Below are 23667 nucleotides of genomic sequence, written 5' to 3'. Positions count from 1 at the left end.
CTGCCATATTGGATATAAATATTTTTTTATGTAAATATAGTGTTGTGACACATCATTATGAACTAGATTTCCACGCTGATTTCAATGCTGAAATCCGTTTTTAAATAAGTTTTTTCGTTGCTTAAGATATATTAAAACGAAAACTCTCCCCTATACATCAGTTATGGACGTATCGTAAGTTACTTTGAAAATGCGTTTGGATTATTTTTCTCCAGGTATTATTATTGCTTGCAGTTCGTTCTAGCCTTAAAATATTCAGTGATAAAAGATCTTTCATTTTAGTTAGCTTTCATTTTGTTTTATTTATAGTTAAAACAGACTAGTTAGAGACGAGGTACAAACCCCAACACAAAATTAAATTAAACTTTTTTTATCAGTTTTTGTTAAAAGATTTATATCTCGGGTTGTTAATATGTTTACAAGTTCATTCTGGTATCAAAGTACTCAGTAAATGTTTGGCTTTAATTTTATTAATTATTAAATGACACATGACAAATTTAAAACGAATCATGTAGGCCTACCTTCAATGAACTATTGAATGAATTATTGTTATTTTGAAATTTGTCTTTAGTTAAAGACATTTATCCCCTATTCTAAATAAATCCCAATAAGGAATCCATAGCTAAAATAAAAGTCAATACTTGAACGAATAGCTATGACGAGTTTTTCCCGTTTTCACTCTGGACAACACTACAAAATAAAACCATAAAACGTTTTGTTGACATTTTTTAAAGGCCATATCCTATATTTATCTAAATATAATTTCCAAGTTACACAGTTACAGTTATTTAATTTATAAGTTCAGTTATTTATAAGTAAGTTAGTCACATGTACCATCAGTCAAACACCACTTCCAATCTGTTGGATCTGCTGGTGAACTATTTCCACGCCAAACTTGAACCTGATAGTACAACCTTAGACTGTGGTAGTTTTCAATGTGTTTTTAAATTGTCAAAGTACGAAACGTCCATAAGAAATGTATGGGGAGAGTTTTCGTTTTTATATATCTTAAAATCGTAAAACGCTATTTAAAAATCTGATTTCAGCATTGAAATCAGCATGGGCATCTAGTTCATAATGATGTGTCACAACACTATAATTACATTAAAAAATATTTATATCCAATATGGCAGATCCAATATGGCTGATCCAAGATGGCGGCCCAAAAAGCGTCCCCTATTGAAATTAAGTACGGACTGTCCAATAAATATCGGTCGTGGTTCCAAGTCAATATCTCGAAAAATGTGCAAAAAAACATGTGGTATCTTTTGTTGCAAAATTTGTCCAATATTGGGAAAAGCCGCAATTTTTTCCTTAATTTAGGGGTTTCCCGTGGACTGATTTTTTGCAATTTTGGTATGTCACTCTGCACACCACAACAATAAAAATAAAACCATAACATGTTTACTTGCAAATTTTTATACGATCCCTGTGTACGTTATTTTTAGTTTGCTTGGACTATTACATTAATTTATAAAAAAATTTTTTATTTGAAATATTTTATTATTTCTACGGGGTTTATTTTTTGTTGTAGGGACATGTATTTGGTATCATTTTAAAGGTAATTTCAGGAGGAACATTAAATGTATTGACGACTTTTCACCAATATTGACTGGAAAGTCAGAATTTCAATAAAAAGCAAAAAACTACTGGATTTGGCCGCCATTTTGGAAAAATGGTGGTGTTCCACCAAAGATATTTTTGGAGACTTTTGATATGTTATTCACAATACTTTTCACTATCGAACAACAATGGTTTCATCTGTGTTCTAATTATTTCTAGGTTTTGCTATTTATTTTCTTATTTTAAGGCGCCTATAATGGTTACGGAAAATTCCAAAATATTGTAAATTTAAAATACCCATGTCATTCTTATGGATAATTAGTAAACTATTGTAGTTCGCTTGTTTATAAACATATTCTGATCAAATTTGGAAAATGCATTTATTTCATACTAAACTATTAACATAAAAAAAAACACTTTTTTACCCTCCCTGTTGCAGCAAACCTAACTACTCGTTAAACTAATGCTATTTAAATAGGGAATAAATGTGATATTTTTATGGAGACATTTTAATGTAAATCCAATCAGGCAAATGGAAATTCGCTTAGTCTGCAGGTTTGCTGCGGCAGGGGTATTTAGGTACATGAGGGTCTTGCCATTCACATTTGCGAACTAAATTACTTAGATCTTTTAGAGTAAATTACCTTTCCTGACAAATATAGCATGCAATACTTTTAAAAACAATACACCATTATGATATGTGTGGATGTATTTACAAAATGAATGTTGGTATGTAATATGTTTTGTAATATTCGGTTTAGTTTTTACCAACAAACTTGTAAGTTAAAAACAGATTTTTCAATAACTGTTCATATTTTCCCAGTTAATTTTCATTGCCTGTGTTTAATTCCCTTAAATGTTTTGCCATTGGTGTGATAATAAATTGTATTGACTTTGGATACAGCGAGTAGACTTCTCATTATATCATAAAATCCAGATCCTGTTTTAGTGTGATTTATGTCGGGTTAAGTCTGACTGTGCTCATGTCCACTAAATAATATGTTTAATTTTTTTAGAGAATATTAAGAGTTTTAGCTTTACTAATTCTTTACAAACCTGAGGACAAGCAATGATTTATCATTTGATTTGGATAAATTTGTTTGAAATTGTAAAAAATGGAAAAAGTTACAATCGAAGTTATAGATACAGGCCAGAAACGTGTCTTAAAATTGTCTACAGCTGATCTAAAAGGATAATCTACGAGAGACTATCTTAAATGTATGGTATTATGGACTTTCGGAAAATTAAAGAACGAACCAACCAGAAACATTCTACATAAATTAGGTATATTAAAACAAATATTTTCAAATTTTGAAAACAGTAAATTACGTATAATTGTTTTAGATTTTGTACACCACCTGCTAATTTTATTCTGGCAGACATTTAATTTAAATATTCAATTTCAAATATTTTCAATTAAAATGAGAAAAGTTTAACCAAATGCATACAGTTGGGAGAGCAAATGACATGATCCAAGTTATACAGACTTGGTAGTTTCCCCACAGGTGATGTGAAGTGCTAACTTTCCAACTTCCTTGAATAATCAACCCTCACCTCCCTAAATACATATCATCCCCATCCTCTGGTTTCCACACCAACAGAAGGTTCAAATAAGTTGTCAACAGCTAGATCAATCTGCACATGCATAAGCGTTATAAGGGCAAATACTGATACGGCCAAAATAAATTTAACCAAGGGACACTCAAGATTAAGTTCTCATAGTTTTTGGAAATGTTGAAACAAAATTAGAACATTAGTAAGCGATTAAACTTTTGGTGACAATCCAAGTAGTTTTTCAATTAAATATTTAATTAAAAGATTTAAGATGAGCTTGCAAATTAAATTTTACTTTAAATGTTAGTACATTCATTTGTAGATAGTTTGAACTCTAGGAATTGGTTTTTTATCATTTTGTTGTGTTTGTTGTTGTTACGACAGTGGAATTTTGTAGGAAGGAATTACAAATTTTTAAGATCAAGCAGTCAAATCGAAAATTTTGGTGAATATTTCGGGGGATCGTACGTGTGCCTCTCGTACCAAAGTCTGAAATGCCAATCACTAGGATTAAATCCAAAATTTGAAACAATACAACTCAAAATGTTATCAAATCAAAATTTAAAAAAAGATTATGATGAGAATACCTTATTATAATATTTTTAAAATATAAGTTATTTCATACTTCACTTGTTGTGATTTAAAATATGTATACAGAGTATAACAAAATTATAAACTATTTCAACCAAATATTTCAAATATTTCTTTCAATTATTCTACCTCCCATTTAGTAGTCCTAAAAATGTAAAGAGGAAATTAAAATACGTACAGTAAAAACTGGTTTATCCTCAATTACTAGTCTTATGACAAACTCTACAAGAGAATAACCAACACCATAGTAGAGCGATGATAAACCAAACCTCAAGAAATCAAAATTCTTGTTACCTATATAAAATTGTTCTAATTCCTGAGAACTTTAACTCAACCCCATGTCATTTTTCCTTTACAAATCGAAGGGTTTAGATAGTACCTTGATTAGTCGGAGACATGGAATCTATTGAGCTTTAATTTTACCTACATAATTCGAAGGTTCAGTAGAAAACAATTTATTGTTCCAAATTTTGCAGTTTTCATACCTTTACAAATCTAAGTTTACAATATAGAACCTTTATAAATCAAAGTTCCGATTGAAAAAATTCTATGACACGAAGAACTAATTATATTGTTGTCTTTGATGACTAACACCATCTACACTTTTACGCAGCATGTTTGATTGAACTTCCTACCTATAGCTTGATCTCTGAAATAAGTTTATTTCATATTACTCGTCCTATAAAAGAAGGGGTTTATTTATGGATCAGAAAATGATTAAATTTAAGTTTTTAAGATACCTTAATCCAAACCTTGGTATTGTAAAATATTGGATAAGTCAATGCGCCACTGTATTAGAGAGTCCTGAGACAAGACATGAGAGTTAGACAGATCTATAGTTTCACAAGCTGACCTCCTTGTATTTAGAAGGCTTCTTATGTCCAAGGCACCACAACAGCACAACAGGATTAGTACTCCAAGATTTAACTGACAGTCTGGTTGTGATGGTTGTGAGTGGGGTTCACAAAATCTTATCTGGCAAAATCTAATATAGACATAGTACGTAAACTAAGAGTTTAAAATATACATTAAAGTTTGTTTATTCCAATTCATATTTGATATTTTTAACTAGGCGGCTTAGAACTTTGCAGTTCTTTAAAATGGCAGTTAAGGAAAAAAACATAGCATGAAAATGACATTAATCAAAATGAATATTTCTGATAACAGAAACTACTGTACGAGGTCAAATAGTCACAGAAGTGTTTAGTTCAGCTAGCGTTTTTCGTTGCTAAAACAACATTTTCGAAGCTTGGAATAGCACAACTTAAACATTTAATAAAACTCAAATTAAGATAGCGTCATTTTGATTTTTCACAAAAATGGTTCAAACCTTTTACCACTAAAACCTTTTTATTAATTTAAGCCCACAATTATGTTTACCTAAGTGTTAAAATACTGTAATAACATCTGCAATCCTTAAGTTATTTAGATATATTTGACGAGAGTCTACATCTTTTACTCATCGGAATACAATTCTTCAAAGAAATACATTCTATTTGTACACCTCATAAGTAAAATCATATTTACTGAATTATAAATGGAAAATTCACTTTGGAATGTAGACAAATTATTTCAAAAGCTCACGTTAAAGTCGTTGAAAGCATTGTGATTTGGCAGGTTTTTACTTGGTTGACACAAGGCGAGAAGTAAAGCGTCTAAAGCGTCTCGTCGCGAGTCCCCGATGTTAAGCCTACAATTAGTAACGTTATAACAAGATGTTAAGCCCTCGCTCCGTCAATGTTAAATGCCCTCATAACTCTTCTCTCGACACGACCATTTGTCTTTCTTCTTGTCATTCAAGCTCTGACGCTAATAAGAAATTACTTTGCATTTCCACCTTATTCGTTTAAAATTTCTATCTCTCTCGCAATGTGTAGATATTATAACGATATGTACACACGAAGGATATGTGTCAATCGTACTAATGATTAATGAATGTAATGAAATGAAATAATGTAAACTCTTTCAAATTAATCATTTTAAATCTATTTAATTTCAAGCCAAAAATTATTTTAAGTTAAAACCTGTAGAATTACTTATAGCTAGCTATGCAACAACATTGTGATTACCAAGCTATGATTACTCAAACCAACTCACATCATTTCTAGATTACTAATTGCTTTGTGAGGCATTCGCTGTTTCCCGTGATATATTCGCAGCATGGTACTAATGTAATAAATCTTGTGCTTGATAGAAAATCGCACCTTTAAAACATAAAGCTATAACAATCAAAATGAATTTTGGGACTCCAATTTCAAAAAACTTTTTAACTTATACGATAAAAAAACATTTGCTTGGATTTGTTTAGATTACGTGATCCTTTCAGTCACGATTTTTTAAAACAGGTATGGATTCTTTTGTTTCAGCCTTTTAAATCTATTAGCTAATGTTTTTGGTGATGTTGGGAAAAATAGCTTACCCCTTATCAGAGTTATCATTCGCTGCTGTCCCTCCGGTATGGATGCTATGACTACTGCTAGAGGGAGGGCAAACATTTTTAGCGGATGATTAATTATATACTGTAATTCAAATAGGCTGAATTATTGTGAATTTCAATAATATTTTTCAAAAAATGTAGTTTTAAAATTACTTTCACATTAAACTGTGAAAATAACAAAATTAAACTAAAAATCAAGGAAACCCATTATTTATTTAAGAAAATGATCCTTTTTTTGGATACCTTCTTTGTAATAATGCTTAAACTGCTGAAGTACATGTCAAACATAGAAGTACTAACAGTGGAGATTCTGATTTATAATAAAACAATAAACAAAGTGTACAGCATTAGTATTACCATAAAACAACTATTGAAAAAATGCTATTTTTCTTATCAAAATTGTTTTTTTTTATTGTAGTCAAATTTCAATTGTCTTACAGTTTTATGTTAAAGTGCTTGCACAATTAATAGTTTTGATGAATATTATAAATATTCAGTCAATTAAAACTATAAAATAAATTATTCGCTATGCAATTTTACCCTCCCACAGTCACGGTGTCCTATATATAGGACAATATTATGAGACTATATATATATTCAATTAATTAATAACTTAAAGGGTACTAAATGTTTCATTATTTAATTAATTTAATTATTTCAATTATTTAATTCACTATAGGCATATATACAAATAAAGGCTAAGTAGGTTTTTACGAGTTGTACCATAGAATTTTAAAAATACACTTTTTCTCTCATTAAAAAATGTCCATTGAAAATTGTATTTTTAGCTTACATAAAAATATCAAAACTGAGTATTTAAACTCACCTGCACATGGAAGCACGTATATAAAATCATCATAAATAATATGTGACGATAAACATTGGATTATTTGGGTGGTCACTTTGGACATCAAACATCATACTTTGCAGTGGTAAAAAAATCTAATTTTTATCAGAAAGTGTAGGATATTGAATTTGTAAATCGACCAATATCAGCGAATTGCCCCAGAGTTTGAAAGAGATCTCACTTCTGACTTGATTGGCGTTGACAAGGGTCAACAAAATGAAAATTCTCCTTGTCTCAGAACAAATTAATTTGTCAGAAAAAAAACAATAACCCAATTTTACCTAAATTAAATTATTGTAGGCTATTGCCTTTTTAGCGGTGGAAAAACATGTTGCCATATTGATAACTAAAACGAAACTAACTGTGAGTTTGGAGTTTGTATTTAATAAACATAAAAACTTTACTAATAAATTGTTACCTAAATAGTAAGTTAAATGTATAAAATACAAATTTGTTTTAGACTCTCACTATGTAACTACTCAAAAAGATATTACTACAGGTAGATATTGGTTTTTCCCATTTTTGACCCTAAAAACATAATTTTTTTCAATTTCATCCCGAACCATTCTGTAGTGCTTAGAAAACATATCATTAGTCTGGTTATGCGCTTCATGGAGAAAATTCCAAAAAACTTAATATTTGAAATTCCCATGTTATTCTTATGGAGAATAAGTAAACTGTTGTAGTTCACATGTTTATGGACATATTTTAATCAAAATTAGAAAGTGTATTTATTTCATACTAAAATATTAATATTTCATTTAAAAAACTGCTTCTTTACTTTCCTTGTAGCAGCAAACCTGAGTACTTATTAAACTAATGCTATTTAAATAGGGAATAAACATACATTTTTAATGAGTTACTATAGTGAAAATCCAATCAGGAAAAAGGAAATTTGCTAACCTTAATATCTGAGTGGAGTCCGAGTGGGATCGATTTTGATCTCAGTTGCTCTTTGTAACTGGTCAATGAATTAATTATGCTACCTAGTGTAACTAAAGATCGATGTTTGATAAAACAAGGCCAAGGTATAGTCTGTGTCCTCAAAATACAGAAAAAGATTTTTGTGTATGCAAAGTTGTAACATTGACATTCAACACATTCACAATAGAGCATTTAAAGAAACTTGTAATGCAAGTCTACTATTTAAAGAAGTGTGTGGTAAAGTACAGCTCTTTTAGCAAGTCAATGAGCTTGCAACTGGTTTAAAATAGTCTCTAAAATTACAATTATACATATGGAAAAATGTACAGGGTGTTGGTAAAAAAAAACGTTACAACTTTACCATCCTTCCATCTTCTTTCCTTGTAACATTTAGGTTTTCTAAAAACACTTAGCCTACATGAAAGATTGGCTAAAAAATTTTTAATCAGTAGCAGTTTTATCAGCTGATAGGCTTATGTTGTTGCTTGGTTCACAATAACAAATAATTGAAGAGTTTTATTAGAATCACAATAATAGAAGCTTGTATTAAAGCACAGTTGTTAAGTGGTTCATAAAAACCAAGTCTGATGTTGTTCAACGGAAATTTTGGACATGATACAATAGTAATGCTCCTTCAAGACCTACAATTAGGGCTTGGTACTAAGTTTAAGAACACTGGCAGTTTGCATTACAAGAAGGGGAACGGTAGACCGTGTTTCAGCGATGAAGATGTGCAATTGCGGCACAATAAACAACAAATATGTTTTATCACACTGTACTTTAGTTATGGTATTATTGAATCTAATATTAACTGAGCCTGTAGTATCTTGGAGTAAAAGTAGTGTCGTAATAGATGTGTGTAAATGGTAATTAAGTAGAGTATTTTTTTTTTTTACTTTTATCTTATTTAAAACTGAGGGTATGATTATTGGGTGTTATTTATGTATTTTGTGTCCTGAGGTACTTACCTTTTCTTATAATTGAAGAACTTTAAGCCTTCTTATTTTGTTTTAAACCTGTAAAAGAAAAAAAATATTAACAATTTGATCAATGGTATAGAAAATAAATTAATTTGGGAACACGTGAATTAAGATTGACGATTATTTTGAGGATGGAGACTATGGAGAACATTGTAATGTATTGTGACCTTATACTTTGTTAGGTACTTGTTAGTAAATCTAGGATACCTCCTTTTAATGATGTGAAAAATCGAGTTGTTCATTTATTCATTAAGTATTTACTAATCTACTCAAGTAACATTCTCTCGATGCTGCTTAGACTTCAGTAAGTAGCCCCGTAGTGTTCAGTGCTACTATTGACTCGTAGTGCTAACTCAAAAACGTATTCCAACTTAATCAGTACATACCTTGACATTTAGCGCCCGACAAGAACGTTGTTGCGATCTTAAAAACAATGATCGAGTATTCAACACATAGTGTTGCTGCAAAGAATCGCCTAACAACAAATTCATAAACTAATAGCCAAGTTCATTACACGAGTATGATGGTATGGGTATCAAGTCAACTCAATACCCCGTTAGATACCTAAAAAGTAAAGTACTCGACTCCTGAGAGCATTCCTCCTTTTAGTTGGCTATTATATACGAAGCATCAACTGTTGTTTTATAGCTTAACTGATCGTGTTTTGCAAAAGAATGCGACAGGCAATTTAGTTTATTAGTACTTAAAGTTAAGGTCTCCACATTTTTATAGTGGTTGCATTGGGTTTGGAAAACTTGTTCAGTATACTTTTAGAAGATAGAAGCGTGTTATGAAAACAAGACAAACTAAAAAGAAGAGACTCATCAAAAAGTGAAATAAAAAATAAACAAAGATGTTGGTACTCTCATTGAAAGTATAAGCACAGATAAGCGAAAAAAACTTTTATTTCCTTAGTCAATGGTATAAGGTACATCTCATGGATAGGTTTTTATTTCAGAATTTAGAAGACAGTTATTTGTGCCTTCTATATTAGTAAGCATTGATTTGAAGGACAAAATGTGTGATTGCTAACACAAGCTCAACTTTATTATCCATGGATAAAAATTCAAAAGTATCTGTGTAAGTTAAAGCCTATATTACTATCAGCAAACTTTACAGTTAAAGGTTCAGAAAATTATAGAATGTCTATTACAAATTGTTTTCAATAACATAACTTATGTTATTAGCCTATATTAAAATCCTTTGAACACAAATTAAAATAAAATAAATTAAATAAGGTTAATTCCCCAAGATCTATTTAATATTTGCTAGAGCCTGTGTAAAAATTGTATTAGGCCCTATTTTAACATTTAAAACCCCAAATCAATTATAATTGCCTTGTAAGGATTTATTTTTTGGCATTTTGATTCTCTCCTGTGCTTGGTGTGTAATCTAAGCTTTTTCCCCTGCTATTGTCTCAAAGTGTATGTACAAATCTGGATTAAAGTAAAAACTATAAAAGAAAAAACCCTCTACAAAAGGTTATTGTGGCCCTATAACTGAATATAATAAAGTATAAGGCAATTTTCCGTTTAGAGAAAGGTCTGGTGGGTAGGTATGCTATAAGACATAAGGCGTAAGTTTGTACGAAATTATGGGTAAAAACCGCTGTATAGAATAATACAGTTAGGACAATTCTACCCATCTGGGCAAGATTAAAATGTCCTGAGAGCTTTATGTAAAGTAACAAACACAGTCCTTAACTTTATGATTTAAAAAGTTGCAATAATAAAATAGAAGCATTCCTTCTCATAAGTGAGACTGCAAATATTTTTTGCAAAAAAGGAATTTCTAGTCCTGAAGACTAAAAAGTAGATTTAATTACTAAAAACAAAGTAAGTAATTATTCTAGTTGTTATTGGATTCAAGCAATTGAATATAGATGATGACAAGTGCCTATAATCGGTACTAGTTAGTGAATTGGAAATTATGAACAGATTTGATTGTGACCTTAATTAGATGCTAAGTCCCAAACTTCTGGCAGAACTTTGATACTTACTCATTTACTTGATACTTGATGTCTTTATCTTTGACCAACATTATTGGATGGACTGCGTAAAAAATATAATTATATAGACTTTTATGGCATGACGGTTTGGTTGTTAACTTATAACCGGGTATGCCATCAGGGTGGAAAATGGTTCTTTCAGCTCAACCAAGAACTACAATGGCCTTTTCACTAGTGCCTTAAGAAGGGTCTTTTTGCAAGGCTTCAGCTCCGAATCTCCAAAGCAGGGTTCACACAAACGACACATCTAGCTGACAGACATTCACTAGCATTCGTCGCGACACCACACAAGCGACGAGTCTACCGATTAGATCGCAGGCAAGACAATGTTTTCGATACGTCGATGTTTTGCTGTCAATATTTGATGTTTTTTTGGTAAGCGACCAATGTTTTTGTTGCATTGATGTTTTGGACAACAATGTTTTAGACAATTATCGAAGTTTTTTGGCAACTAAATTTACATTAGACAAGCCATCAATTAAACTATTATAAAAGTTTAGTTCCAGAAAACATTATTGTTAAGAAGATATAGGGAAATTTCCAAATTAATTTTTGAAACGTCTCAGTCATTTATAAACTGATATTTTATTTATTTGTATTGTTGGACTTGTAATGCAATTTACCAAAACGGTGTATGCAATTTAGAACATTGCTACTTTTCTTTCCATAAAAAGGCTATTAAATGGAAACCAAACAAAATATTAAGTTTAAACCAAAAGATAATTTTTTATTACTAACCATGATGATTATTTTTATTACTTTTGTATGAGCCACAGTTTCTCCGAAATATAAAAAATTTTCGATTGACAAACCTGGCGTCTACAAGAATTTTTTTTAAGTCTGGGTACAAAACACACCAAAATTCCTCCCATGCACTTGTCTTTCTTAATTTTATCCTGATATTCCGAAAAACAAGTGTTCCAAAGGAACAGCCGTTGCTTCACCATTTAATTGAAAATATCTATATCAAAATTATCAAAGCAACTCAGATCTACCTCTGGCACACAAAAAAAAACATAGGCAAGTATGCGAGCTGTACGGCGTCGACTGACCGCCTGTGTGAACGCTCCCATATGGCTAAGTGTACTGCTAAGCCACTGGAGCAATTGAATAGCTAGCCGTGATAAGTCTCGACACTTGACTAGGAAGCAGGGCCTGGCGATGGTTTGCGACAACCAAGCTTGTTCGAACCTAACGGCACATTGAAGACTTTCTTCACTCAACTAGAAAACTGCTTGGCATGTCTCTCAAAATAAAACAAGAAAATACTGCTTACAGGTGATTTTAACCTTCATCTGAATGAAAATTGTCATACCACATTGAATTTTACAAATTTAATGCTTTCATATGGTATTTTCGTAGCGAACAGAAAACCTAGAAATGTGGAGAAAACTGCCTGGCCACGATTATGACCGATTTGCTGCTATCCGAATTTGAGGTAAACATCGTAGATACATTAAAATCCTACCATTATGCTATCATCATAAAAATGAAGACTCCCAGGCTGGTAAGTGACAATTCATCATATCCACTGTGGTATAACCATTACAGCTTTTATAAAAAACCTATCGATGAATCTCATTTTGACATCCACAATGAAGAATTATCTAGCATAAATTGGGATGGAATTAGCGATAAGTTGCCAACTTAAGCCTTTGAAGGTGTTTTTTAGCTTTTAATGATGTGTTTGACAAAGTTCTCCCTGTAGTGTCAAGGTAAATGTGACAATAAGTTAAGCTATTTAGGAAAGGTGACCCGGAAGAATTATAATACTATAGGCCTATCTCCCTGATACCAATGCTCACAAAGATCATGGAGTGTATAATCAAGAACCAACTGGTTGACTCTTTCAAACATTCAAATCTTTTCACTGACGATCAACAAGGGTCTCAAAAGGGCAGATCAACGACCACTGCTATGTTAAATCTAATATTAGCCTACAAATAAATGCTGCTTTCGACAACGAATACCGACAAACCTAACCCTATGTGACCTCAGCAAGGCGTTCGATTGTATTTCACACGACGTCCTGCTGAGAAAATGGAAAGATATGGGATAAAAGTTATTACACTAAATACCTTTCATGACTAGGCCTAAGGGATAGAAAGCATGATGTATATTAAATTAAAATAGTGTCTATAAGGGGAGCTCTCTCCAGTGACCTGTGACAGGGTTCGATCCTTGGGCCTGTTCTCTTTCTGATTTTTATAAATGACCTAGGGACTGACGGAAGAACTTTGAAGTTAGGTAGAACTTTTCTTCTAAAATAAATAATGATAAACCCCAGGAACCTGCAGTCTAAAACATCAAATTCTACAACAACAACCTGCCAAACTAGGCTACTAGGTTTTTGGCTAGATAGCAAGTTGACATGGGGAAAACAAATGAATTAGGAGGCAGACTTTCCAGAACTGTTTTCCTTTTAAGAAAATTAAAAAACTCACAGCTACATACCTAAAACTAACATATTATGGCCTCTTCCACAGCCTAATGAGCTACGGTATCATTGTCTGGGGACACGCTTTAGAGACCAAGAACATTTTGGCGGTTCAAAAGGCTGCTATAAGGGCCATAACGTCCACCGCAAGGCTTGAACACTGTAGGCCGATTTTCCGTGCCTTGGGAGCGATGACTGTTTACAGCTAGGCTAATTCATCTACAACTGTCTGGTGCATGTCAAGGAAAATATAGACAACCTCAGCTGCAGAAACCAACTGCACAATTATAATAGGGAGAGAAAATCTGAACCTTCCTTTCTGCAGGCTGAGCAAGCAAAAAGACTGCTATCCTGTAGTTGGCATTAGACTCTATAACCACCTGCACCAAGACATAAAGACACTTCCTCTTAAAGAATTTAAGAATTTTAAAAAGAAAGTAGAGGAAGATGAACTACTTAATACACAGCCTCTGTACTTTATCAAGGAATACTTTACAGAGGAAAAATGATGAATGGAGCTCATAACTACAGCCATGTTAACCGTTGCAAATATCTTAAGAATTAAAACTTTAATTTTTTTTTTTTATCCATCCAGCTAACGATGGGTACATGGTATAAATGTACCTAAAAATATTGAGTTTTCTCCTCATTAATTTTCAGCTGGTTGGCATTAAACTGGTCCTTAGCCTGGGATGGCTGGTGTTCAGCCATAAGTCACAGTTGAGTTACGTCTCGTCCTCTGGAAATCAGGATCGTATCATCCGCAAACTAAAGTCATCCAACCATTGAGCCAAAGATCGTTGATCATAATGGTAAAAAGTAGAGGGCCTAAAATAGACCTAGTGTCTCAGCTTGTCCAAAAATATTTGACCATCTTAGTTAAAAGAGTAAAACCCCATGATCATAAGAAGTAATAGTTATTCCAAGTTTTGTTAACTAGTTAAGCCTAGTTATTTAAACTTTGTAATCACACTGATCTTCGTAAAATAAAAATCTAATTTTGTATGATGAAAAGTGTGATAAGTTAATTTGCCATTTTGAAAAATATCGAACAATTTAAGTTAGACTTGTTCCTTATACCACTGACTATACACATACTGACTCAGTTTCTTTGTTCTTTCGAGGTTATGAAGAGGTTAGGAATGCACCTAAGTCACTAACACGTCCAAGAAGAAAATATCAGAAGAAAAAAGTGATTAGGCCTAGGCTATCTAGAAAAATTTGATGACTTAAAGTACTAGAATATGAGATGGTATTTGTTTGTTTCACTTACTATTAAAAACCCAGTTTAAAAATAATTAACTTACCACGGAACGGTTCACACAGTAAGTTAGTTTACACTCACGAGCACGACAAACGAAAACATGCAAAAATATTATTTGTTTAGAATGGTTAAGTATAATTCGTGTATGTTATGTTTTATAGTGTGATTGCAAAAACTACTAAATTACATATTTTTAATCTTTATAGCACGTTTTAGGTAAAAACAAAAGCTTTTAAAAATTGCCAGTTTGTTTGACACAGACTATAAAAACAACCACAATAATATTACAAAACAACCTGTCAAACAGCTTTTGACGTCCAACTTAAACAGCTGTTACAAACCAAGTCAACAGAATCTACAGGTGAATTCAAAGGCATAAAAAATTTCCAGAGCAATAACTTTTGATACTATACAAAACACTACAATTTACAAAAATGTTGTTATATAAGTTCAAAAAGATCGAATAAAAGTAACTTAAATATCACGATATTTGGTTGTAAAAGGGGATAAAATAAGGCCAAGAAGGTCAGGTTTGCCTCATTGTACAACGAAAAATCGTGATATTTAAGCTATTTGGTAATTATTCAGGCAAATCTCAATCGTACTAATAGCTTATTTTGATAACAAATCTTTTCTGTATTCACATTAAATTGTGTGGCAGAATGAAAACGAATAATTTTATCGTAATGTAAACATGCATAACGAGAATCAAAACATTAACTCAGGGGAACAGTAAACAAACAACAAAAAAATTTGAAAATCTAACAGCAAATGCATCTTTGATATTAAAATTTAAATGTGAGGTTCGTGACCCTTAAACTGAGGTTCGTGATTTAAAGAGCAGTTTCACTTGAAGACCTTACATTCAAGTATGCGGATGATAGGCTTTACAGTTTTCTCAAAAGTGTATGATCCTTATTATAACTGAAAAGTAACTTACACCCCCCCCCCTTAACTTTTCAACCATTTAAGATATTTGAAATCTGTTTGCGACAACCTTCTTCGATATGGGAGGCTACAAAAATGATGATCAATTTTGAAACTTTTGCCCTTAGGGGTAGAGTGGGGGTAGGGGGTAGCTCAAAGTTTTCAAATAGCAAGTATAGTCGAGTTTGGTACCATTTTACAGGTCTTGACGAAACATAAAAATTGACATAAAGAAAACCATAATCGGCCCCCTAATAACAAAAAGGTGCCCTAAAACATTTCAAATCCAAATAACCATGAGGGTGGCTGAAAATTAAGTTGCACCCCCTTAAACTATTTAACTATTTGAGATATTTGAAATTGGTTTGAGGCAACCTTCTTAGATATGAGGGGCAACAATAATTATGGTAAATTTTGAAAATTTTGCCCTTAGGGGTAATGAAATGAAATGAAAAATGTCTTAATTTAAGAGCCGAAGTTAGGACTAGCAAGTCCTCTCTACCACTTAACCTCTAAGGGTAGTGGGGGTAGGGCAAAAATTTTGCCCGTAGGGGTAGAGTGGGGGTAGGGGGTAGCTCAAAGTTTTCAAATAGCAAGTATAGTCGAGTTTGGTACCTACCATTTTACAGGTCTTGACGAAACATAAAAATTGGCATAAAGAAAACCATAATCGGCCCCCTAATAACAAAATGGCGCCTATAACTAACTTTTCCCGGACCCTCCTTTTACCTAGGGGGTATGGAATACCCCCTAGACCGCCCGGTCGGTCAATCCCCCCATTTTGAAATCCTGTCTACGTCACTGGTGTATATATGTGTATAGTAATGTAATATAATGTATATAACATCTCCCCATATTTTTCCTATTTTATTGATAGAATTTGACTTGAAGGTGTAGGGTGGGAAAAAGTTGAATGAGATCGCGAACTAGCATGATTGGACCGTGGGAACGGAGTTTTATGGGGCTTCTGCCAACGAAGGTGGTCGAATGTCATGGACGCTCCATATTCACTGCCGTCTACCTGCCAACACGCACGCCGGGGACAAGGTACCACCCCTGACTTAACCGCCACCAATCTTTAACTAGGTGTTGGGTTGTCATGTACGCTTAATGTTCGCTGCTGTCTACCCGCCACCAAGCTACTAGGTGCCACCCCGACAACAGCGACAACCCGCCACTGCACTAAAGGGGTGGTATTTTGACGTGTACGTACCCAACTAGGCACCACCACGACAACATGCCATCAAGACAACCTACCACCACACATTTATTCAAGGTGGTGGGTTGTCGTTCACACTCCCATCTACCATCATGCCACCACACGTATATCTGAGATGACGGGTTGTCTTGACTGCTCACGTCTAGGTGCCACTCCGACAAGGAACCACCACGTCATCCCTCCACCTAAACTTCTTCTATAGGATAAAGGCATTAATAATCACCACAGTCTTGATTATTTCTGTGTAAGAGTTTTGAGCCATCCAAGAGCTTTGGCTAAATACATGATTTAAAAAAGAACTATACATTTCTTCAATTGCAGCATCTAAATTTTGAGGATCTAAAATAAAATAAAACTGTTTTTAACAGCTCAGAATGCCTTCAAATTAAAATAAGTGACTGGCAGATACTCTGAATAAATCATTTAACATCTTGTAAAGAGGTAACTTAGGGAATGAGATATCTCCCCTCATTTAAAGACATACGTTTTTTACTTGTTAGGTTGGCCTAGAGCTAGAAAACTCTAAACCACTGGTTTATATCATTTTTGTATAGCAAAATGCCAAATTACCAAGGCCACTAGTACAAATGCCCTACACTTTAACCACAAAATCATCCAAAACCCACCCTATTGTGTATTAGAGATCACAGTACAAGATCTAGCTCTGACACTTACTTTCTCCCGTAAGCTTGTCTTCTTGTCATCAACCCTTAGCATGGGCAAGTGGAGGGAGCAACTAAGATATTTTAGGGGGGAAATCACAAAAACTGCAATAACTTTTGAAAGATAATTTTTACAGAATTGGGAGATGTACTGTACGAATTTGTTTACACTGTAAAAGGATACTAAATTTTAATCAAAATTGTTCAAGCCGTTTTTGTGAAAATCCTATTTTTTTTTTTTTTTAATCTTTCCTTATGGGAAAATCACCATTAGAAAACAAGTTCCCATAAAATGAATGAAAAATAAACCCCTTCAGATACTACGGATTGGTAAACACATAGCAAATAATCAAAATAGGACCACAGGTGTAGTCTGTAGCTCTGTACACATCCACAAACATCACTTTGAAAACCACTTTTCTGAGTTCAGGTGGTCCAAAATGGATATTTCCACTTAAAAATCACACTCAAAAGTTTGTATGAAAACAATACTTTCTCCATTATTATATACTATGTATAGAGGAAGATTGTAAAAAGAATTCGTAGCAATTTACATGGGGTATGTTTAAATAAAACCTAAATTTCTCTTGGATTTTACAGAAATAACCAGCTGTTTTGATGATCCTATTCTTCCAGTACATAAAATAGCTGTCTATAGTTAGAAATACAAACAAAGTTCAAAGTTTGATTTGTTTTAAAATAAGATACAACATATTAGTTAGTTATTAAAACACCTGTTAATGAAAAGTTGACTTTATTTGTAACATTAAACATAGATTCAATTCAAAATATTACATTTCAAATAGTTAATTTAATTTTTTTATTCCAAATTTAACATACAAAATACAAAAATATATATTTATAGTTATGCCATAAGCTTTAACAAACAGATATTAAGTAGTAGTCGTAAAATATAAACATCAACCATAAAACATTACCTGTAAAAACTCCACAATTACATGATTTTTAACAAAAATATATTTTAATACTCACATAGAAATATAACTACGGTAATATTCTAAACACTTATGTTGAAAATTAACAAATGTAAAACATTAAACAATCAATTAGTCATTTCATTATGTGAACAAGTTGTCATTGTATTATGTCGAGATAATATCTAGTAGTATAGTAGCATTTTTTTCAGACAATATACAAACCCCATCAACTTCAAGTTTTGCATACATCTTTCTGGTTTACGGAAATAAATATAAAAAAAACATATGCTGATTCAAATTAGTATTTTCTTTGTAAATTTAATCAAGAATAGTGCTGAAATTGTACATACACTTTTAAGATTATTGATTTGTTGGGGCTGTACTGTATATTGATTTCCCAACTAACATAATCTGTTATAATAAAACTCTTACTCATTAATTCATAACAAATTTTGTAGACAAATATGCAGTTCTATGGGTGTGCTTAATTGATGAATATACTATTTCAAATTATGTTCCATTATATTACACAACAAATAGGTCTGTTGTAAAAAAGTGGTCAAAGTACACTTTATATTTTATTTTCAGATTTATGTTTGTTCAGTTATTGGTAACGAAAATTGTTGTATAAAATGACCTATATCCAATACAAAACTGCTGAATTGTCTCCATACAGCGACCAAAAAATATAGTTAGAAACAATGAATGTTGAATTCTAAACCAACTATTATAATATTATAACAATCTTTACACTAAAGATTTTTTTATCGATCACAACGGGTCTTAACTTAACTGTCTCTCATTTTACTAACAAAAATGTTATAAAACCTCACGGAGGATTGGGAAGAACAAGTATTGTGAGTGAAAATATTAAGGTAATATCACAATGATCTTCATTCCTGAAAAATATACCACATGTTATACATTTAACAAATACTTATCTACTGATTCTTTCGATCGTTTCCTTAACTAGGTAAACATTTGTACAACTAAGCAATATCAAAATGATTGTAAAAAGTACAGCTATTATTCTTGACACATTCTAAAACTACAGACTTAACAAAGTAAAAGGAATGTAACTTGTTCACTATTACCATAATTTCACTGATTCGTGGTATATACAAACATTTATCTATGGTAAAATTCACACATGTTTTCAACATCTAGATAACAAAATATATACCTAATATACTAAATACCTTATTTGAAGTCAAATTATGATCTAAAGTATATCCATCAGTCCAAATGCTAATGAGTGACTAAATATGAGCATCAATATTATGTACATATTTTAGAAACAAATAGATTTTTTTAGAATTACTCTTTTGAAAGACAAAGGTGATATGATAGACAATCACGACTGTTTTGTTTATAAGCATAGTTATTTTGTAAATATTCCAAATTTATAAATGCAAACAGAATATTTTAACTAAAAGTTTATATTCATTATTTATATTCGTCCAAAAAATTTAACTATTAAGTGAAGAAACATTTCCTTAGCAAAATTAACAAGATTGACCAAGAGATTAGCTTTATAAAATGTTTAATAGCCCATCAATAATCAATTTCAATGTTAAAAGCTAGTTACACACTACATAAAACTTGAATAAGTAAGTGAAAAGTACAAAATAGTGGTTATTTATTTGAGTAATTGATTTATATTAAGTATATATGTGACAGATAAAACAATTTGGAGATAGTAAAGAACATTTTGAAATTGAATTGATTAATACTTTCATCCAAACAAAAATTGCCATGAACCAAAAATCATATTCAATTTCTACCTATAACTTTTTACGAAATGAGAATTTTAATTTGTCTGACAAACTCAAATAATCCAGCAATTTCAAGTATATCATAATTTAAAAGTATAAAATTACCTTTCAATATAACTATACCATGTAACACACTTTGGATACTAAGTAATATAAAGAATGGGTTGTTTTTTTGTGGGAGTTGCCAACAATTTTGAGACACCAATGCAAGAAAGATTTTTTTAAAATTTATATTTCCGATAGGGATAAAATTATATTATTGACTCCGAGTAAGAAAAAGATCTAAGTTAATTTTATTACTGATGTTGTCAAATGTCAACCCTAATGGGGACAACACATCATCCCATTTTTATTTTTTATGGGCTTTCAGAGGAAAATTTATAACAACGATAAAGAAAACAGGGAGCCAGAACTGGGTATAAAGATACTGTAGAACAAAAAAGTTGCTAAAGATGAGTTACAAGGTAAATGTATAAGTATTTAATGGAAGCACATAGTCCCTACTTGAGAGTTCAAGTAAACAATAACATAACCGTAATAGTATTCACTACAAGCTACAAGGAACCTTATTCACTACACAACTCTTCTCCTACATTGAGCCTAATCTTGTGAAATGTTTGTATAGTTTCTAATTTTTTGTTTCTAACACTTCATTACTAAGTCCACTGTTACTAAACAATGATAGGTCATCATTGTTGACAATAGTTAATGAATTTTGATTTTTAAATAAAATGATAATTGAAGCTTAATTTTTTTTTTTTTCCCTTGGCAGTATTTTAGTCTTTGAATCAAGGTTAAAAAATACAGTGATATATTACATAAGCTATACAAATTAATTAGTAGTTAATTTGATTAGTACCTAGTCAAAATTTAGTTTTTGGGGAAAGAGCACTTGTCATAGGATAACATTAAGGAAGAAGGAGTGGATACACAACTAACTTAGGCTATATTCAGAAAAATATCGATATATTTATCCTTAATAGTCATTTGTACAGATTTTATGTATTCTTTAGTTATTGATGTAAATTTCCAAACGTTGACTTTTGAATTGTTTATATTTTTACAGTTAATCATCGCTATTATTGTTTTAATACCAATTTCAGTAATTGAAAACTACGATGATAGTAGAGTTATTATGTATTTTTAAGTCACTGTTAAATTATTATTTATATTTGATAAAAGTTATCTAATTTAAAGTTGGGTGTTAAACAATTGTATCAGGTTATGAAATATAGTTAAAATCTACTATGTTTCATAAAATTATGCAGATATGTGTGTATAGATGTTTTTTTTATTCCTCCAGGTAGGATATGTTGAACACTGTTTGCCCCTCATAAGAATAAGAATATCTTTATTTCGTTAAATACAACAGTACAATGGACAGTCTTTTTCTATGGATTAGGTCTAGTGTATGTAGTGCATTGATGGAGACGAAATTACAACGGAAATAAAAAAATCTTTATTAGATATTTGATATCCTAAGAACTCTCCTACAGAATAAAATCTTCTGTCAAGAAGCCAATCAGCCAATTTATTTTTAAATTTAACAAAGTTAGGCTCTTGTAACAATACAGGTAGGCTATCTTATTAAAGAGCTGTATTTATCGGAATTTGTGGCTATAGTTAGTTTTTTCATAATCTTACTATCGTAATATCTAGCTGCTCACATTTTAGGGAATTTCCCTACAGGGAAGTAGCTATTACCGTAGGTGCCACCGGGACCAATTTACTTTTTCATTTTGATGTCCCCAGAGGAAAAAATACACCATTCGTTCAAATTTGTACATATTTATGTGTCCGTGAACACAATAACTTGAGTAATTTATGTCCGATTTTGATGAAATTTGGTTTAAAGGTGTAAGGCGGGACAAACTTGAATGAGTTCACAGACCAACGTGATCGGACCATGGGAACGGGGTTTTACGTGGGATTTTATGGGGTAAGAACTGGTTTTCCTCATTTTTGGCTTTTAAAACACAAGATTTTCCAATTTCGCTCGAGACCTTCTAAATAGATTTTAAAAAATAATTTAGTATATCAAGGTGTTTTTGTATGGTTATTGGTAACAGAGAAAATTTAAAAATTATATATGGAGAATATTGTAAAATGTTGTAGTTTGCTTATTTATGGATATATTTTGATCAAACTTAGAAAATTTATTGATCTAATGTTAAGCTATTAATATTTTATTATGAAAAATACTCTATTATTTTCCTTTTAGCAGCAAACCTAGGTACTCGTTAAACCCAATGTTATTTAAATTTAATTGCAATTCAATTCAGACAAATGGAAATTCTCTTAGTCGGCAGGTTTGCTGTGGCGGGGGTATTATAGTATTATAACTGTGAAATTTGTTACGTTTTGGAAATGAAGACAGATTTTCTTTAACAGATAGCAAATTTTGAAAAATGAATATACATTGTAGAGTCATTATTCTATGTTTGATAAAGAGAGGTTTGCTGGTCGTTATTCTTAGTGCTTTTTTCTGCCATGTGAAAACCTTCCTGGCCCCAGAGCTATTGCCCCACAAAATGTTTCCATAATCCATAAAGAAGAAGGGAGTGAAAGAAACTGTAATATGCAGTAATGAGCATACTATTCGAGACACAACTCCTAAGTCTTCTCAACAAAAACAAAAAGCAGACTCGAGGTATCTTAGAAACAACATGAGTAGTGTGTGGCGTTCCCAGGCGAGCTTTGCATCCACATGGATGCCTAAAAGTTTTACTGACGACAAAATGTTAGAACTTTTATTAGTTGGAAAATGAAAATGAAATAGAATATGGGTTAAAATATGAAAATATCGTTCGTTTTTACCATTGTGCTGGAAAATGTCCGCGATATACCTTCAAACAAGAATATGAGTTTATAATTAGGTTGCCTAACCTAATACTCTTAACTTTACTTGACATATTTTCATTCAATTTCAATAATCCAATCAATGTTAACAGTAACAGTGGACTTTGACCCTTCAGAAAACTTTGATTTAACAATAAATTAACTTAACACTGACAGCCACAAATCTGCTACATCAGTTGTATTAGCAGCAAAATGAATGTTCGTAACATTTAAGCAACAATTTTTATAGCTATAAAATCATTTTTCTAATTTTCTAGAATGACTAACAATATATATAGTTATTTTACTGTCACAACATTTATATAACTTTGATACTACTGAAGATTAATCTAATAGAATTTAACGCACAACCTTATTTATCATAAACGTTTCCTCATAAACTAATGTCATATTTAAAACAGGTCTAATATAACTAATAACTCAATTAACCTTAAGATAAATCACATAACGTTGATGTGGATAGGCAGAGATTTTACCCTGCAACCCATCAGAGAAGACTATCACAGGTATTGTTGCTGCTTACGAAATGGACCTGAAAGAGGAAACTTTATGAATATTTGTATATCAACGCAAACATGTGTCTCACACAAAATGAAAAAAAAAGGGATATGAAATTTAGATTTTAGATAACATAGAATACTGCTAGCACAAGTATCCAAATCATTATATTGTACTTGCTGTT

General features: G+C 31.7%; 2 protein-coding genes across 3 annotated transcripts in view; both read right to left on the bottom strand.

Moving 5' to 3' along the window:
• The window catches only part of LOC128998557 (E3 ubiquitin-protein ligase LNX-like), a 325727-nt gene extending 310878 nt beyond the window's left edge, over positions 1-14849 (bottom strand). Inside the window, exons 1-2 of the mRNA XM_054424742.1 lie at positions 14649-14849; positions 8885-8932 (exon numbers count right to left, since the gene is read on the bottom strand). The gene's annotated coding sequence lies outside the window, so the exon portion shown is untranslated. The remainder of the gene's footprint in view (positions 1-8884; positions 8933-14648) is intronic.
• Positions 14850-20105: 5256 nt separating this feature from the next.
• The window catches only part of LOC128998066 (uncharacterized), a 35350-nt gene continuing 31788 nt past the window's right edge, over positions 20106-23667 (bottom strand). For both annotated transcript variants that reach the window (XM_054424041.1, XM_054424042.1), the window contains exon 13: positions 20106-23517. In XM_054424041.1, the coding sequence (XP_054280016.1) occupies positions 23486-23517 (32 nt within the window). In that variant the 3' untranslated portion in view covers positions 20106-23485. The remainder of the gene's footprint in view (positions 23518-23667) is intronic.

Source organism: Macrosteles quadrilineatus, unplaced genomic scaffold (assembly GCF_028750875.1).
Source record: "Macrosteles quadrilineatus isolate MER2022 unplaced genomic scaffold, UCM_ALF_1.0 Scaffold_7__1_contigs__length_78375512, whole genome shotgun sequence".
In the NCBI taxonomy this organism is placed as follows: Eukaryota; Metazoa; Arthropoda; class Insecta; order Hemiptera; family Cicadellidae; genus Macrosteles; species Macrosteles quadrilineatus.
Note: the sequence above shows the minus strand (reverse complement) of the source record. Positions and strands in the feature narration are given on the sequence as shown.